The sequence below is a fragment of the Mesoplodon densirostris genome, chromosome 8, assembly GCF_025265405.1.
Source record: "Mesoplodon densirostris isolate mMesDen1 chromosome 8, mMesDen1 primary haplotype, whole genome shotgun sequence".
Taxonomy (NCBI): domain Eukaryota; kingdom Metazoa; phylum Chordata; class Mammalia; order Artiodactyla; family Ziphiidae; genus Mesoplodon; species Mesoplodon densirostris.
Genome location: NC_082668.1, coordinates 14,133,287 through 14,152,875, shown reverse-complemented (window position 1 = coordinate 14,152,875; position 19,589 = coordinate 14,133,287). Strand labels below are relative to the sequence as shown.

At 37.6% G+C, this 19,589-nt stretch overlaps 1 protein-coding gene across 8 annotated transcripts in view; it reads right to left on the bottom strand.

Annotated features, from left to right (window-relative positions):
• DOCK10 (dedicator of cytokinesis 10) overlaps window positions 1-19,589 on the bottom strand; it is a 288,876-nt gene that overhangs the window by 25,404 nt on the left and 243,883 nt on the right. For 3 of the 8 annotated variants that reach the window (XM_060107388.1, XM_060107386.1, XM_060107390.1), the window contains 16 exons: window positions 17,432-17,528; window positions 15,746-15,790; window positions 13,778-13,953; window positions 13,535-13,651; window positions 11,962-12,073; window positions 11,125-11,246; window positions 10,922-11,036; window positions 10,765-10,831; window positions 10,494-10,541; window positions 9,827-9,928; window positions 7,724-7,848; window positions 6,320-6,432; window positions 4,344-4,481; window positions 3,496-3,678; window positions 2,968-3,078; window positions 1,371-1,586 (listed from right to left, as the gene is read on the bottom strand). In XM_060107388.1, the coding sequence (XP_059963371.1) occupies window positions 1,371-1,586; window positions 2,968-3,078; window positions 3,496-3,678; window positions 4,344-4,481; window positions 6,320-6,432; window positions 7,724-7,848; window positions 9,827-9,928; window positions 10,494-10,541; window positions 10,765-10,831; window positions 10,922-11,036; window positions 11,125-11,246; window positions 11,962-12,073; window positions 13,535-13,651; window positions 13,778-13,953; window positions 15,746-15,790; window positions 17,432-17,528 (1,887 nt within the window). Of the gene's footprint in view, window positions 1-1,370; window positions 1,587-2,967; window positions 3,079-3,495; window positions 3,679-4,343; window positions 4,482-6,319; window positions 6,433-7,723; window positions 7,849-9,826; window positions 9,941-10,493; window positions 10,542-10,764; window positions 10,832-10,921; window positions 11,037-11,124; window positions 11,247-11,961; window positions 12,074-13,534; window positions 13,652-13,777; window positions 13,954-15,745; window positions 15,791-17,431; window positions 17,529-19,589 lie in introns of all 8 variants that reach the window. The other 5 variants (XM_060107385.1, XM_060107391.1, XM_060107392.1 and 2 more) reach the window with 3 other exon arrangements.

Below are 19,589 nucleotides of genomic sequence, written 5' to 3'. Positions count from 1 at the left end.
CTCACACCAGTCAGAATGGCCATCATCAAAATGTCTACAAACAATAAATGCTGGAGAGGGTGTGGAGGAAAGGGAACCCTCTTGCACTGTTGGTGGGAATATAAATTGATACAGCCACTATGGAGAACAGTATGGAGGTTCCTTAAAAAACTAAATATAGAACTACGACACGACCCAGCAATCCCACTACTGGGCATATACCCTGAGAAAACCGTAATTCAAAAAGAGTCATGTGCCACAATGTTCATTGCAGCTCTATTTACAATAGCCAGGACATGGAAGCAACCTAAGTGTCCATCAACAGATGAATGGATAAAGAAGAAGTGGCACATATATACAATGGAATATTACTCAGCCATAAAAAGAAATGAAATTGAGTTATTTGTAGTGGGGTGGAGGGACCTAGAGTCTGTCATACAGAGTGAAGTAAGTCAAAAAGAGAAAAACAAATACCGCATGCTAACACATATATATGGAATCTAAAAAACAAACAAAAGAATGGTCATGAAGAACCTAGGGGCAAGATGGGAATAAAGACGCAGACCTACTAGAGAATGGACTTGAGGATACAGGGAGGGGGAAGGATAAGATGGGACAATGTGAGAGAGCAGCAGTGACATATATACACTACCGAATGTAAAATGGATAGTAGGAAGCAGCCCCATAGCATAGGGAGATCAGCTCGGGGCTTTGTGACCACCTAGAGGGGTGGGATAGGGAGGGTGGAGGGAGGGAGATGCAAGAGGGAAGAGATATGGGAACATATGTATATGTATAACTGATTCACTTTGTTATAAAGCAGAAACTAACACACCATTATAATGCAGTTATACTCCCATAAAGATGTTTAAAAAGATAAAAAGTTACCTATTGATTTATAACCATCACACAGTGGCCTCTTCTCATGTGCCTTTTAGGGGTTTTAACCTTTCCAACGCTAGTTCAGGCTAGCTGCACAGGAGGACAGATTAACCTAACCTAAGTTGACTCACCTCAACGGTGAGTTTCCCCATTCAACCCCAATTCCAGGGAAGAAGTTTTAACACACAGAACATCAACTTATATAACTCAATTTCCAGACACCCTTACAACCATCCTCCTTAGCCTCAGGCTTTTAGCATTTGGTCTCCATTACACATCCTACAACTGCAGTTGGCCCCCAAGACACTGGCTTTTATTTGATATTATTTACCTGGAGTTAGGCAGCCTCGAATCCTACATGCAAATGTAATGCACATAACATATAATTAGGTCATATCAACTTTAGTGGGGAACTATGATAACTTTTTATATTCCTGCTGTAAATGATAACCCAATTATCCTGATCAAGAGGACACCTAATGAAGAATGACTGAGTCTTTGCTAATCACCTCAGATAAGTCTCCGTTTCTCGCATGAATTTTGGCCATGCTTTCCAGCCAGGTCCTCCGTAGCTCGGGGGTGCTTGCGTAGGAGTTTGCCAGGCTGTACTGGAGATCCACCAGCATCTCGGGATCCTTCTCATGCTCCTTCATCTGAGCCGTGGCCATTAAAACAGTCCTTATACGTTTAGTCAGATCTTTCACCTCTGCTGGGAAATTGCTGTTCTTTGGAAAACAGAGAGGCTGGGTCATTATCTGTTTAGAACTCACAAATTAACTCACTTCAAGTTACGTTTTTAGCTATGGCTTGGCATCACAGTCTAGTGCGTTCTAAATATTGTTCACAAATATGTATATTCTTTATGGACAAATTATGTGTATTGTGATTGCAGCTGTACCCATTTGAAGATGAATTGTAGTAGATTCCATTTTGTCTCCTATCCTACCTTCTTCTAGTAATAGCATCCCAGCATCCTCTAGCATCCTCTCTGGCTCTAGTTCACATGATTTGAATGGGTCTACTTCATACCCAGGCACCAGGGGTGACACATGATATGGGCCTGGCCAATCAATCATATTCTTTTATACTCCAGGTCACAGTGATTGGCTTAGGGATGCGCATATGAAACAAGGTTGGATCAAAGAGACTCAGTCCTGGGACTTTAATTGGCGATATAGAACAAGGTGCTTTTCCCACCCGTAGAATATACCATTGTCCTCAGAACTTCTGAGAGAGTAAGCTCATGGGGAGAGCCTACCTGTAAATGAAGTAAAGGAAGAAGAAAACTGAACTGAGAGGCAAAGAGAGAAGTAAAAATAGAGGCAGTAGGGGAAGGGGATCTGAAAACATTATTTTAATCCCTGGGTTCAGCCATGCCTGACACCAGGCTCTATCCCTGAACTTTTCAATATTATAACTGAAGGACAAGTCTCCAGAAAGGTTTTTTTTTTAAAATTAATTTGTTTTATTTATTTATTTTTGGCTGCATTGTGTCTTTGTTGCTGTGTGCGGGCTTTCTCTGGTTGCAGTGAGGAGGGGCTGCTCTTTGTTGTGGTGCACGGGCTTCTCATTGTGTTGGCTTCTCTTGTTGAGGAGCATGGGCTCTAGGTGCATGGGCTTCAGTAGTTGTGCCTTTCAGGCTCTAGAGCGGATGCTCAGTAGTTGTGGCGCACGGGCTTAGTTGCTCCACGGCATGTGGGATCTTCCTGGACCAGGGCTCGAACCCGTGTCCCCTGCATTGGCAGATGGATTCCCAACCACTGTGCCACCAGGGAAGCCTCTCCAGAAAGTTTTAAAAGAGATAAAATGAATTTGACCAATAATGGGATTATGAGAGAAACACTGTTTCTTGGTATCTGATATTTGTGGTTAGTTTTCTTATTAAGTATCATTCAACCCCATATCTTGGAAATTCCACTAAACTGAGTATATGCTGAAAGTGTAAGAGCTGATTATCCATTTAAGCAAGTGGACTCACTATAAGTACTCAAAGGGTAAATAAACAAAATACAGAATTTGTATTTTTTATGATTTTGGTATCTCGCGAAAAGAATCCAGTTTAGTTTATTACCAATTCTTTAAAAAAGTCCACAAAGCATTTCTTACTTTCATTTGCTTGTCTCCATTAGCAAAATTATTGGTAATTGCAAGGGAATGTTGAAACCGAGAGCCTCCAATTCCAGCATCAGCTATTAACTGGCTTACGGCCTTGATAAGCTGAAAGAGAAAAGGAAAATGAAACCTCAAAAGCAAGTAACTCCGAAATACTAGTTGTAAAGAAATCCATTGAGTTGGATGAATGTATCATTAATTTCTCCCTGTAGGCCCAATGAATGTGCACAGAATCTGGTGGGATTTGGCATCCTAGAAACAATCATGGTCCCTGAGTTATGTATTCTATGATTCTATTCCCTGGCAGAAGAAAGGAAAAGTACAGGTGGAGTTATGGGTTTTGCTGATTTCTGCCCAGCCACACTCTTTCTATGAATCGGAACACAATGTGTTGGGAATCTTTAAGGAGGAATCTGATGGAAGAGTTGGGAACTGGTTGCCCTGGAAACAGTAGGCTTTTATCAACACTGAAACAAATGAGTGGTTTTAACAACAACATTAATGGAAATCGGCAGCACTTACTTGTAAGTGGGACCGGACAATTGACTTTTGCTTGTTAAATTCAAAATTCTTCCTCATAAAAAAGTATAGAAGTGCTGATGCTTCCGTCTGAGTTGACCGTGACCTGTGGTTGCAGCATTTTAGGACTTCATAGCAGAATGATCCACACAAGTCGGCAGGCCCTTGGAAGAACGCTGAAGGAAACTACAAAACAGAAGTGCTGGTGAAGTGAGCAAATTCCTTCATTTTGCTCTGTTTATTCTCAAATTTTAAAATCCCTTAGAATAAAATCTTTCTTTCTTTTTTCTTAACCTAGACTTTTTCTCCCATTTGCAGGTGGAAGAGGATATAATCTTATTTACTGAAGTCTATCTTAGTATTTCTTTTTTTTTTTCCTAGAAATAATCATTCTCTATGTTGTAAGTATCCCTTGCATCAGTAATGGATGACTACCCAAAGCAATGGAATGAGAGCTCTGAAAGAGTTTCTATTTACCCAACACTGTAAAACCACCAGGGTCCTCAAAGGTGTACTCTCCTGTATCTAATGCAGAACCTTTGACTTGGCAGGAATGGACATCACAGTTGATGGTGTATATTTTACCTAACTCTCTGCCACAAACACTGAGAACCCAAAGAATTGATGGCCAGGTGCTAATTTTACTCCCTTGTGATATCCAGCAGATAGGGTGCCAAGGCTGTGAACTTATTTTGAGACCATGAATCAAATAGTTTAATAAAACCAAATAAATCAAATAGAAGAATACAAACTTTCTTCCCTCGATACTGAGAAATGAAAGGATTAATATGTGTTTATTGTCAGCAATAAACACTTCACTGAGCTTTTCTTGGAACTTGGAGGACCCTTACCTTGCATACAAATAGCCGCAAAGAGGCAAATACGTGCTTCAGTGCTGTGGCTGACTGGTTGACTTGAAAAAAGAGCATGTAGGTATCAAAGACCCTTTTCATCATTGAATTTTGACATTCAGATTGTTGGAGTTGTCTCTGGAAATTTAACACAGCAGTTATTTAGGATGAGTGAAAGGACACCTGTATTCTCTCAAAAAATATTTACTCTGGTCCTACTATGTGATAGGCACAATTCTGGGTGTGGAAATAAAGTGCTGAATAAGCTCTATGTTCCCAATGAAACTTACATATAGCAGTGATTGAAAAAAGTTACTAAATAAGAAAATAGAGTAGAATACTATATGATGGAAAGTAATTGCTTTGGGGGATAAGATTACTTTATATAGGGTGGTTAAGACCTCTCTAATGGATGAATTGACATGTGAGCTGAAAAAGTCATGCATGAGCAGATCTGGGAGGATTGTCAAAGGAAGGAAGAACAGTTGGTACCAGGGACTTGAGATGGAATGGAGCTTATGAGTTCAAGCAGAGAAAAAAGAGAAAAAAGAAAACAGAGAAAAAAGAGCAGAGTAGCCTAAGCATGGTTAGTGGGGCAGGGTCGGGAGAGAGGTAGCAGATGTGCTCACAGACAGGCAGGTCCTCAAAGGCACTGATAGAGCCTGTAAGATGTATGAGATTTGATTGACATTTCCATCAAGCAATAAAGAATTAAAATGTGGATTTTTTTTCCGACTGCCGTGCTGACGTTTTACTTGAAAATAAAGACTTTCTTGCTATAATCATTCTGTTTGGTGCAGACTATTCAACCGACCCAACTTTTTCTAATTTAACCCTTAACATTTGAAAGCTCATTAGGTTGAGCTAATGTTTTTAATAACTTCATTGAGGTGTAATTGACATAATTTCTATAGTTCATATTTTATAAAATTTTATATTGTATATTCTATTGTATGGATATGTTTTAATACAACTATTTTAAAAAATCCATTCACCTGTGATGTACTTTTGGGTTGTTTCCAGTGTTTAATTATTAAAAAACAAAGCTATGAATATTGATGTACAAAGCTTTGTGTGAACAAATGCTTTTATTTTTCCTGGGTAAATTCCTAGTATTGGAATGGCTGGTCACATGATAGATTATGTTGAACCTTCATTCCAGCATACTTTTTTTCAAGGTGTTTGTATCATTTTGTATTCCCACCATCAGTGAATGAGAGTTCCAGTTTCTCCATATACTCGCCAAAACTTGGTATGGTCAGTCTGTTTAACTGCAGCCATTCTAATGGTAGGTAGTGGAATCACTTCACCAAAGATATAGAGATGGTAAGTAAGCACACAAAAAGATGCTCAACATTGTCACTCTGTTTTCTCTAGCTGTTGTATCTGTTTATCTGTTGTATCTAGCTGTCACTTGTCTCTCCCCCTTTTATTTATTTATTTATTTTTTTGCGGTATGCGGGCCTCTCACTGTTGTGGCCTCTCCTGTCGCAGAGCACAGGCTCCGGATGCGCAGGCTCAGAGGACATGGCTCACGGGCTCAGCCGCTCCGCGGCATGTGGGATCTTCCCGGACTGGGGTACGAACGCATGTCCCCTGCATTGGCAGGAGGACTCTCAACCACTGCGCCACCAGGGAAGCCCTTGTCTCTCCCTTTGATACTGAAAAAGTAGAGTCACCTTCTCTCTCAGCCCAACTTGCCTGAGAGTAAAGCAAGAGAAACAAGGAAGAAAGATTGTCTATTATTGGACAATAAGGAAATATGTCTGTGTGTATATCAACTGAGCATTCGCCAACTTTTGATAAATTCTGAATCTCTTCTTTAACGTGTTTTCCACTCACACTTAGGTTGATTTATGTAAGGTTAATATATTTCATTAAATGTCATAAAAACCTTAAAAACATATTCTTGACTTCACATGACTTTTCCACCTTTCATTTTATCATATTACAGAAGAAGTTACAGTCACACTTACCTGGTGGACCTGAGTGAAGAGGGCTAGTAGGTCTAGAATAGTCAGGCAAACCTCTGTAGCAATATTGGCCTCTGTGTCCACGTGGTGCACGATGTCTATTTCATTGGAGTTGCCTACAAAATAAAGTAGAAAATGCATAAATATCTGAGACAAATTTTTGTACCCTATAAAGAACTTTTTTCTATTACAACATAGTCAATGTTTACTGGTGTTTTGATGAGTAATTTTATTAAATCAAAGTGCTTTCATTTGCTCAATTTCTTTATCGGCTGAAGCAAAAACAGAGACAGAGTTTTTAGTGGGCGCTATAGACTGAATGTTTGTGTCTCCACAAATTCATATGTCAAAGCCCTAATCCACAATATGCTGGTATTTGGAGGTGGAGACTTTGAGAGGTAATTAGGTTATGAGAATGGAGCCCTCATGAATGGGATTAGTGCCCTTATAAAAAGAGACACCAGAGAGATCATCTCTCTCTCTCTGTCATGTGAGGACACAGCAAGAAGTTGGCCATCTGCAAACGTGGTTCTTACCAGACATCAAATCTGCTGGTGTCTTGATCTTGGATCTCTCATCCTCTAAAACTATGAGAAATAAATGTTTGTTGTTTAAGCTACATTGTCTGTGGTATTGTGTTGTAGCAGCTCGAACTGATTAAGACAGTGTGTGTGCCCTTTTATTTTGCCAGCTATAGAGTTTCCAAAGGACCAGAGTAGTCTGTTCTCCATTATTTCTCACTACTTTTCCACTGATTCAGCCATTGGTAGAGTCATATTTCCTCCATAACCAGTCTGGGTCAAGTTTTATGGTCCCAGATTAATAGACCAAACGTAGAGTCTCAGTGGATGATCTGCATTAATGGCCTCGTCAGAAAGGGAGTAAATGTGTTTATAGGTTAAGGCAAATACCTTCAAACAGCTAACTGTGGTCACGTGTCCATAATCAAGAACACTTACATGATACAAAAACACCAGATCCCATTTTCTCCTCATTCACACCTGTAGTGTGTGCAACACTGGATTCGAGATGGCACACTTGCTGCTTCTAGGACATGGACAACTTTCTCCCCTTCCCAAAGAGTGGACAATAATCCGGTTGAGAGAGGCCACCCTAACCTCTCACAATGCCAAGTCACTTGGTTCCAGAGGAGCTACAGTGAGCACACTATATTGAGAGTTTTACTTTTCCCCCTTCTCCTCATAAGGACACTACATTTTTTTAGATGCTTCCGGCTGATTCTCTCCTCCCAGAAATGTTCCTCAGGCTACAGCAAGCCTGAAAACCAGTGGTCTCAGGGGCACAGCAACATTCCTTACATTTCTGAAACATAATGCATTTTATGTCCTGCACACATCTAGAGAAAAATGATAACCATCTTGTTGCTATTATTTCTGGTATACTTACTTGTCATGGTATTGTCTAACATCTGTAGGAGTTTAGGGTTAGAAAGTGCATTTTTGCCTCGAATTATCGGTAAAGTTTGTGATCTGTGCTGCTTCTGTCCTTCATGACTGGAAGTGGTGTGCATCCTGAAAATGAAATGACAAAAATGCTTAAAGTCATAGGGATATGATAACCAAATTTTCATTCAAATTCTCCTGATTGAGTCAAATGTTAAAAAATTTTTGAATAGAGACTTTTTATTAAAAATGTTAATTATAGGTGACATGATGAGAAGAACTTTTAAAAGTGCTTTTGGACAAATTTTATTTAAGCCGAAGAAGGGTTCAGAATGATAATGGATACTAAAGGGTAACAGACAAATAATAGATGCTGAATTAAATTCTGCACAAACATATTCATTATTATTTAATGAAATCATGGGATTCCATGCATGTTAAGGTGGTTATTGGTTGATCAGAAAGGCATAGTGGTAGACATTAAAAAAGTATAATATTATATAGTTCAATTGTGTCAATTATTTTTAGGAGGTAAAATGTAAAAAAGTAAAATCTAGTCTAAAACAACCCTTTGTCTCCTACTTCTTTGCATTTAGAAATTCTTACAGGATTTGTCTTTGCATTTGTGTCATGCCCACAGCAGGGCTGACATATGACCCTTGTCGGGGAGAGAGCTGAGGGCGCTTCTGGGCTGCTGCTTTCCCAGAGCAGGGACAATGGCCAGGGCTCTTATTCAATGCCCCTTGGCACTTCTAACTGGGGGAATGAGGAAGTAGGAATATTTCCTGTTCCCGACTTTCATTTAAGCTATCATTTCATTTAAGCTTTCATTTAAGCTATCTGATGGCCAAGGTCATAGAAAATTTCTTTGAGGAAAGCAGGCAAAAGGAGATAGTGAAGAGTCAAGCCTGAAAAAGAAACAACTTTTTCTCTTTGTCTTACTTCTCAAGACTTATTCGATTCTGGCTAAATCAAATGCTCTGGATGGATTGGGACCCTAGAGATCTAACTTTGGCTTTCAGTAGCCAGGAGAGTCTGGGTCATTTCTGTAGCTACAAGGAATAATGGGTTTGGGGCTGTATGGTTTGGGGCTGTATGGCTTGGACCTTTGGGACTGGATTATTTCCAGGTTTTGAGTCTCCTTCAGTCTGTAACTCCTGGAGGAAGAGCCATGGCTTCTGGGAGGGGAGTCGTGGGAACGATCAGGACCTGTCCAGATGGCTTAGGGAGGAGCCTAAAGTCTAACCCACCAGACGTCTCCAAAACTGCAGTGACCTCAGGTGAGCTACGACTGTCATTAAAGTAATTGTTTATAGTCCTCTACTCAACTCATTTATTTTCTCATAAGGGGGCCATTTCAAGGGGTCCCCATGGATAAACAGGCAAAATTTATTTTATGGTTTATTAGCTATATACTACGTTCATATTTCTTTCTAAAGCTCTTTCTAAAATATAGCCATTTTCATATTATACATTATTATGATACTCCTGGGGAGAATAAATCAAACTGGAGAAAATTTTAGCAAAGAATTCTGATTTACTAGACCCAGAGGAGCTTTAAGGTAGGATTTTAGGGCAAATGTTTCCTGTAGGGTAGGTCAATGAAGGGTGACCCTAGGCTTTATATACCATTCTAATGACTAAAAAATCTAAAATGAACTTATGGGGCCAGCTATGCTTCTTATTGCCTTTGACCCTTTAAAAGCACATTAAGCTCTAAGAATACTGATAAATTATTACAATTACTAAGAGGAAAGGGGAGATATGACCTCACATTTTACTTTGTCACTAGATTAGCAAACATTACAATAGGCATTTATTGGAATTATGTCTTTTCAGGTTCAATTAAATTAAGATACTCATTGACCCTATACAAGGCATTGTACGCTAGGTGCACATAAATAAGGCATAATCTTTGCTTCTTAGGTTTTCACAAGCTAGTGGGGCAGATAAGGATGTACTGACAAAGTTTCTTCAGAGAAACATACAGAGTTACTTGAGATCTGTTTTTGGTTTGAGGTATATATATACACAGACACACAGACACACACACACACACACGTACACTCACAATATAATTTTAAATATCAAGCAAATGTGACAGTACCATTGTGGCAAGAGGCCAGAAGTCTGGCAGGATGGATTATATCCTTTGAGAGTTCCATTGTTTTGGGTGGACTGCACGAATTTAAACGCAGCAGCAATTTTTCTGCAAGGAAAACTGAAGTTTTAATACTAGCTCAGTGTTTGTAATTGATATATGAATTTTAAAAAGGCAACTGACAAAGCGATTACTGAACAATGAAATATTCCACATGCTATGAAAAATAAAATCACATTTTCTTCTAGAAATGGGAAATTGCGGGTTTAGGGAAGATGCCAGGGGCACTGCTGTCTCTCATGAGAAAAGGATGACAGCACAGTTTTCCAGATTAATTGTTTTTTTTTAGTTTATTGGAAGTATTTTCTTAAATAGGTATCTTTCAAGTTATATTCATATAAAGATGGATAAATTAGTTGAGAAGTTACATGAAATGTGGTTTCCTTTCAGAAATGTGTTTTGTGCTTTTTCCCTGGACAGAACTGTTCCTAGGTCTACTATGGCTATAGGGTAATCATCAAACTGCTATGTCTAATGTGAGGTCAAACTTAAAATCCTTATTTGCATTTTAAGATTTCTAACATAAATCTCTAAGTCTAACCTGATCCATTAATAATATGTCATAATTTTTTTTCAAAATATCAGACTAACTTTTGGAATTTAAAATTATTACCTTATTATGTTACGTTTTCCTAGGTATCTGAAATTTTGAAGACAAACACTGGAAAGGAAAAAAATGTCACATTCTAATTATTCATGCCTTTTTATTTATACAAAGTGTTCATCCAAGTATATTAAAAGAAAAATATTAAGTTTTCTTTAAATAGTTTACACATTATTACTGATAGATCATTCACCATGTGGTACCTAGAATGAAAAATGGTATACTAAAGTATTTTGAAGATTCTAGAAAAAAGTGTTATGTAATCAACTCTAAAACTTACTCCAAGATGCTGAAGAAGTCGGACACCTCTGGGCTGGGCGCTCTTTGCCAGTAGGCAATCAGAGTCTCTGAAAGGAAACACTGAATAGCATGAGACTCTTTGAAATTCAAAGTTTTTTTCTTTTTCTTTTAATTTAAATTTAAAGAACTCTCTTTACCTTCTGAAATTGTTTTCATAATGTGAAGAAAGCACATAAGAAGACTTCTGGTTTCTGCTTGATCTAACTTGTCAAATCGAAGAGTTGAGCCTATCAAAGACAAGGGTCTTGGGATCTAGGAATGAAGAACCAATTAGAATTGAGTAAGAATAGGAGATTGCTGACTGGTAATATGCTCGATAAGTTTGGGAGGGAAGCCGTACCTTTTCACAGTTGTCAGTCTTCTCACTGCTCTTCTCATTGGTACTTGGGTTGGAGTCAAGACTTGCTAACGAAGCTCTGGAATCAGCATGGTTTACTGTAGAAATAGCTATTGATGAAAATGCTGTAAACACAAGCCACAGCACACAGACTGTAATGAGATGCATGGGCACACAACACAAAAAGCTAAAATGATGAACCAAAAAGATGTTGATCATTCAGGTGGTAGCAGTATTGTGAAAAGTTGACATAATAGAGTCTGGGATTGGCATGAAAGATATGCAACTTTTAAAATATTATTATAACAGCCATGCCAGAATTAAGGATTTAGGAAAATTTAGACCATTTTAACTGGAAATAAATCTTTTTCCTTTGATTTCTTAAAAAGCTTTTTAAAGAATGTTTCTGTTTTAAAATGCATAAAAAAAAGCTCCTAATGATGCTTTGGGGGAAGAAGCTTTTAATTTTTGACAGTTTATAAGAAATTAAGATGACATTTCTAAAATAGTTCTTAAAAGTAATCTTTGAAGTTGAAGGGCTATTATACTTTAAAAGGCCGTATGCAATGAAAACTTCAAGATTGTCTCCAGAATAAAACAATTTGATAACATCAGAGAAGACTGCTCCTCGATCCAAGTAAAAATGAACACTAAGTAGAAGAGGAAGTTGCTGGACGGCATGCAAAGAAATATGTAACAAGTCTCTTCAACTATGTAAATGCAGTATACTTTGTCACATAGATTAGGTGTAATGAATTATGGAGTGGGTAAAAAGCACAGTGATATACAAGGTAAATACGGATGATAGTTAAACACAACTGTCTGGAAGGTTTGAAGTACCTGCTATGGAATTTAAAACATCTTTAGAAAATGATGTGTCCACAGAGTTTGCATATTTCATAGCTGACTGGGTGTGGAATCCTCCATTGGTGCTGAGGTCATCTCTAGACCCCTGTATTCAAAGCACAGAAGAAATTAGTGGGAATCATCATATTTCAGCACTGTAAACCCACATATGCCTTCTTTGTTACACTTTCAATTAGATGATACGCGATTTGATCTTTTATATTTCATCAAAATCTTCTGCCAAACTAGGCAATGAAAATTAATATAGTTAAACTATACTCTTAGTCACAGTTTAATTTCTTATGTGATTTAAAAAATTTTTAACAATGTAGTAGAAACTATCTTTTAGATATAGACTAAATGAGTGGAATGTTTATTGATAAATTCACTGATTTAAAAAAATTTTAATTGAGGTATAGTTGATGTAAAATATTATATAAGTTACAGGTGTACAATATAGGGATTCACAATTTGTAAAGGTTATACTCTATTTACAGTTATTATAAAATATTGGCTATATTCCCCATGTTGTATAATATATTCTTACAGCTTATTTTATACATAATGGTTTGTACCTCTTAATCCCATACCCCTATTGCCCCTCACCCCCCTTCCCTCTCCTCACTGGTAATCACTAGTTTGTTCTATATATCTGTGAGTCTGCTTCTTTTTTTTGTCATATTCACTAGTTTGTTGTATTTTTTAGATTCTACCTATAAGTGATATCATAAATTCATTGATTATATTGTAGATTATATATCATTATTATCATGGATTATTTTATGTATATTACTATTATTAAAAACTAGATTTTAGGTACTTATTATAGGCCAGTATCTATGATGAATGTTCTCTATTCCACAATTTAATCCTCCTAAGAACCTTGTGATACAGGTATTCTCTTCCATTTTATAAATGAGGAAACAGAGGCTTAAAGAAGTTGGATAACTTATCTAAGATCACATAGATAGTAACTGACACTATTGGGATTTGAACAACGTCTAAAAAAAAATTCCAAAGACATAGCTCCTAACTTCTAGATGGTAATATCTTGTCTAGTACTGGATTCAGCAGTGCGTCAACTCATCTGGGAGTTGAACACAGTCAAAGGATCTCAAGAGGGTCATTGTGAAGTCACTAGGCTGGCTCAGTGGAGGAGGGGTGACAAAACAGGCCACTCCTGGGCTGTGACTACAAATAAGGCACGTAGCTCTACTGACACCAGATGGGCTTAAACCCGATGCAGAAAGCTGGTGGGGAAAGGTGTACACTGAGGATGGGGCCATGAATGCAACAGAGGAACCTGTTACAAACTGGAGAGAATTGGAAGGTGATGCAGAGAACAGAGGACAATGAAAACAAAATGCTGAAAAGATGGACAAGTGGAAGGCGTCAGTGACCAATCTGGAACAAATGACACTATGTAAACGTCTCAAAACACCTAGCCAGAAGTGCTGCTTAATCCTTAGTTTGCTCACAGTTGGGGGAAAATTGTTATCTATGGCAAAAATATAAAAAAGGCAAATTCTTTATTAAGATAGACACTTGGAATATTCTGCAGACTTACCTGGTTCGATGTATTGATGGTAAAAGGATACAGGTCCTTCAGGTAAATCCTTGGCATATTGTCCAGAAGCATGCCATAGAGGGGCATGTATAAACTTGCTATCTGGGCCTGCTTCTCCTAGGTGAAAAAGTAGTCAAAAGAAATGATTCACATAAAAATCAATAGACTTGTAGGTTTGATATGCATTTAATGCAGTGAACCATTAAATGGTGTTTAGGGAAGGGAGAGAGGAAGACCACTTACTGGTTCTCTGTATCGATCATCAAATGAATGCTTAGCCATTAGATTTTTTAGGACAGCTAAAGCCAAGTGCCTGATATCTTGGTCTTCTTGCAGAGCAAAGCCAACTTCTCGGAGCAGAATTCCGATTAAGAAGTGTTTGCGGCAAAACTCATTCGTGACTGAATATTCGGGCATATCTTTGCGATGAAGGTAAAGAGATCATGTTATTGAAAATCAACTGATCACTTGATAATTGAGAGAGATTTAGCAAACAACTATCAACCCCTCTCACTACTGGAAGTGATTCAGTAATACAGTCTTGCTACAGAGATGAAAACTGTGAAGAGAGGCATTCAGCAAGTATTCTGTTTATACTAATCCAAATAGTACTCAGTGTCAAATGTCAAATTCCATAAAAGTGGCATGTCTACAGTAGTACTGGAGTTGAAAGGAGAAAAGCTTATTTTCTGCCTGGAGGAATCAGGAGATGTGACCGGAGGGAATATGTTGAGATGGACCTTTGAGGGTGCTCAAGGTTGAAGATGCAGAGTCCGGGGGCAGGGGGGCGGCAGTTGGAGGCAGTGGGTGGAGGAGAGGAGGTTGGGAGAAGGGATAGGGTTTCAGTGGCACAGACTTCTGAAAGCACAGTTATGTGGGGAGTACAGGTATGGAGGAGACCAGTAAGCACAGCAACCAAAAGAGGAGTGGGGAGAATTAAGACTTAAGAGATATACTGGGACTGGATGATGGACATAATCAAGTACAAATTCCTAAGCTGGTGTCTAGGTCCCTGAACCATTTGCACGTAATTCTATAGGAAATGATAAGTGACTGACAGCTTTGAGATCAGTGGCCCAATCGGACCTATGCTTTATTAAGCCATTAATATGATAGGTTATAAATGGGAATTAGACTGTAGGGAGATGTGGGGTGAGGGCTACTATCCAGGTGGCTGGAGGAACAGGGAAGTGGGGATGGTGAGAAGGCATCTGGACCTGGGGTAGCAGGACCCAAGGAGTAGCAGTAAAATCACCAGGACAAGTGAGCTGCAGGACGTAAAAGAGCAAAGAGAGAGGAAAACCAAAGGGGGCTGCACCATTTTGAGTCTGAACTATAGAGAAAAGAATGGTAAAATCTCAAGTAATAGTGCATTTATTGAGAATGGTCCAATGTGCTTCTAAATGTAACTGTTAATAGCAGGACAGCGTCCAACCTATAGAACAGGTATTGTGTGCCAACACTCGGCTAAGCACTTCACAAGTGTTATCTCCATTACTCCTCATAACTACCCGTTAAGGAGAATGAACTATTAGAATACTCCAGGTCATAACTGACCAGAAGCAAAGTAAACACACTGATTTTTAAAAAATACTGCTGGGGGCAAAAGTACGGGGAATGTGGAAGTTCAGGAAACTAAGATCAAAGGGCTTAGGTTAAACAAATCTTTCCATGAAATACTGAGTAATAGTGAGGGGCCAGAAAGAGAACAAAGCTTTCTGATTCCCAATCTATGGCTAGAAAAAAAATTGTCAGGACTATTTGAAGTTATAAACTTGTCTGGGGTAAAAATAAACTTATATGATTCTAATAATCTCAAATCCTGAGAGAATGGTTTGAACTGGGGTGTGGTTTATTGATAGAAATATCATATAGTTTCATTGAGCAAGCATGTTATTACATACGATTGGGAATTTTATTTATGATGCGCTCTAAGGAAATTTCAGATGCTTTGGGAAATTAAAAAAATTCCAATTCTGGAGAATAAAGTATGAAATAATTCAAGTTAGGGAAGAATTTAATTATCTGTGACAAGAGAAAAGCTCAATCAACTTTTGGACTATTTTGATTAGATGATATTAAACATATGGCTATTTATTAGCATCTGGAATTTCCAGTTGGAAATCTGAAGTATCTATACTCATCAATATTATCAAATTATGATGTGGTTATTGATGCTGAGATAGTGTAATATAAAATATCATTATTTACCTGATGCATGTAACTCTTGTATTGATTCTGAAGGTGTCAAAGGATCTGGATTTAATATAAATAAACAAAAAGTTCAGATATATACATACTCAGATATGCACTATATTCATTAACTATGTGTAATTTATACTGAAAAATTAAAATACACTGTCCTAAAGTATGAGTCAGTCCCTTCAATAAAGCTTTGTTTTTCAAGACAAGTACCTTAGGTTGTTTACTTCTTTCCTTAAAAATGAATGCCATGAACAGAATTATTTTAATTCTTAGCCTTCTTCTTGGATACCTTTTTGTTCTATCAGAAATCTGCTTGCGACAAAACATATTTTTATGTTCACTGTTGATAATATCATATCTGCACAGAGACTGTCAGGCCTTTTTCTGAGCTACTGATAAGTAGTAAACAACCAGAATCCAAATGACAAAAACAGGTTTGATCCTCTTGAGTGTCGTAACCAGCCTGCCTAATGCAGTAATATCTTGGCACTAGTTCATAAACATAAAACAAAACAAAAAGCGAAAAATGTTACAGTCCAAAATAAATTTTCCACCTTTATTCTATGAAGGCATTTAGATAAATGTATTTCATAAATTGGAAAAAGAATGGAATAATGTATACAGCTTCTGTTTAAGATTGACATGACAAAATTTTATGGGCTTGATAATGTACATTGCTTTCTCTTTCCTTCCAAAATATTATTGTGAGCTGTAATACATATGAAGAGGCTCTTTACCATCTTAGTTTCTGCTTTCTATGAAAATCAAAACTTTGCCTTGTAATTTACTCATGCTTAGAAGTATTTAATTAATCAACTTATTTATTTTGTTGAGGTATAATTGACATATAACATTATATTAGTTTCAAGTGCACCACATGATTTGATATATGTACACCTTACAAAGTAGAGGTAAAGTATTTTAAGGTCATAAATCATTTAAGTATTTTCTATGTAGCTTGACGTTTGATTAGTTTCTGATGTCTAGATGGGTGATGCTTATTCTCTACCATGATCATGCTGATACTTGTGTGCATATACCTATTTTAACAAAGTAATAAATGAAAATATTGTCTATAGACCATTTATACTATAGTAAGTATAGTAAACAATATGTGAGGTCCCATTTTTACCTGTGTACCCATCTCTGCCTCTTTCTGACCCAGAGGTATTGAGTATTTACAATGTTGCCCATTTGCCTGCCTTCTTTTCTCCCTTTCAAGGTAACAGTTTTCTTTGTATAAAACTCATTTTGAGGAATTGCATTTTAATGTACACACATTGATAATCTTAAATGAATTTATACTCACAAAGTATAACTTTTCCTCCCTGTAATTTTATGTCTCTCAAAATCAAAGGAAAGTTGTCTTTTGGAGCCAGTATGGTGAAAGACAGTATGGGTCTAGGTTAAAATTCTTTGATTTACAAGCATCAATTTTATGGTTTTCTTGGCCTTCTCATTAATGAAAAAGGAAACATAGACAAAAATTGAGATATACAGAGCTATATTCTTTACCACATGTCACCAACTTCTGCATTTTAACCTGATTACCTGGGTCTAATCCTATGTGACAACTTCACACAAAACCAACACTGAAGAAACAGGAAAACAACAACAAACAAACAAAGACAAAATAAACAAAAATATATTTGTTTCCATTGTAGGAACAGACAAAATTCTGGGAATTATTACCTGGAATGTTTGCTGATCTTATGGGGAGACACAAAGGAATAAAGTGTTCATGCTGACATACTTCTTGAAGGAAATCAAATTTATACTGGCATAAGGTCTGAAAAAGAGGCAAAGAAATGACTATTATTCACACACTAAGAAAGTTAATGGAAAATCTACACTTGAATCTTATATCTAAAAAGGAGGTGGAGTTACTTTTGTGTGACCACTGGGTCACTGTTAAGTTTAAAGGATTTTGTCCTCTCTGAAGTGGTAAATGTAGTCAGGCCCCCTATTTTGGAGATTGGACAAGGCCTGTTCAGGAAATGATCCCGTCTGCAACCTACACTGAGCTTCTATGAGATACAGTCTTACTCAGATCTATTTTTGCTTCTTTTGGCATGTATGTAACATGTTTATTCTGGGAAAAATAGGTCCTCACCACATGTACAGAGGTCTTCAACTACACTCAGCTCAAAGAACGTATCACTCCAATCAACTCCTAAGATCCAGTGCTAAGGAAGACAATGGTGCAGATAATCTAAAATTAGAGTGAATCTCTCTCCACCTGTCAATTATTTTTGGAGTACATTGTCTAATTCCACCTCTTCTCTGCCCTAGCAAACTGGTCTGTCATTTCAATAATGTTTTGAGTAGGACAGAGATAAACGAAGTGCAGACATGGTCTAAGACAACTTAACACAATCACATAAATAGGAACAATTAGCATGTTCATAACCATTCTATTTTCATTGTCATGCAAACTAAGTAATCAATTTTTTAAGACTCAGATTGTGTTCACTGTATTCACTAACATCAGCTAACAAAATAAAATATATTCCATTTGCTCAGATATTTTAGAATCATACTTTGTGGCAACTTTAGTCAATAATTTAAAATACTGCCATCTCAAACAAGGGTAGTATCTGACTTAATCCTTTGCACATCCAAGTGAAACGAAGCATAATTAAATTACATGGTAGTCATTCTTCACTGAGTATATTCTGTTTGGTTTTTGATAAAAGATATAGTTTAAGTTCACTGGAATTATACCTAAAATGATATTCTGCAAATGTCATGCATAATTGGAGCACTAATGAAGGATATTCTTCCAAAAAATATTTACAGAGAGAATTGGATTCTCGAAATCAACTGACATATAACCATGTAACACTCCTAACCTAAAGTAAATCTCCACTGCCAAAAAATAATGTTCAGGCTCCTAAGCATAACATGAAAGGCTCCAAGAAGATCATTATTTATTTTTGGCTTTTCTATATTCGTTACTCTTTCCCAATACCTAGATAATTTCCTATTGGGGACTTATCTTCCTCCCAGTGGGTAAAGGTTAATGGGGAACTATTAATTCAGGTGCCCTGTCTTGCCTCCCTAAGAGGCAGGCATGTGACCCAAAGCAGGTTGGTCACATGCTTCCTCTCTGGAATGTAAATCTTAAGCCAAGTATTAAGAAGGAGAAAATGGTTCCATTTGATTATTTAGACAGCAGCAGACCCTGGCTACTGGTTCATCCTTTGTGATTACTCTTGTGCCTGGAAGTGCCTTGGTCACTGCTCTTTTCCAAGCTTAGATCTCCAGCTCTTTCATCAATGCTGTTTACCCCAATATCTTTCCAAAAATTTCCCTTTTGCTCAAACTGGAGTAAGCTTCTGTTGCTGCAAGACAAAGAACCTTAACTGATAAAACTTTTATGGTCTGGCCCACTTCCAGTCTTATTTCCCTCTAGCATATGCCATACTACGTAGCTCAGTGATTCTCAAACTTGAGAATGCATAGGAATCACCTGAAAGTCTTGTTGCAATCCAGATTTATGGGCTCCACCCGTGGTAGCTCTGTTCCGAGATCACTGGTCTAGGAACCACACTTTGAGAATCGCTGCTCTCTAGACAGTACTGTTCCCTATCTCCCAAAACATAACCCCTATTTAGGTAGGGTGATCAACTGTCCCATTTTGCCCAAGACTGAAGGTTTCCAGGGAAGTGGGACTTTCAGTGCTAAAACCAAGACAGTTCCGAGTAAACCTGAGGCAGAAGAATTGCAAGTGGAAAGAATCACTCCTTTCACCGCCCACAGGAAATAAAAGTGAAATGTAAACACTTTCATTCCACACTCCTTTTTTGTTCCCCGTGAAGGAAGGACTGGGTAGACTTACTGAGCACAT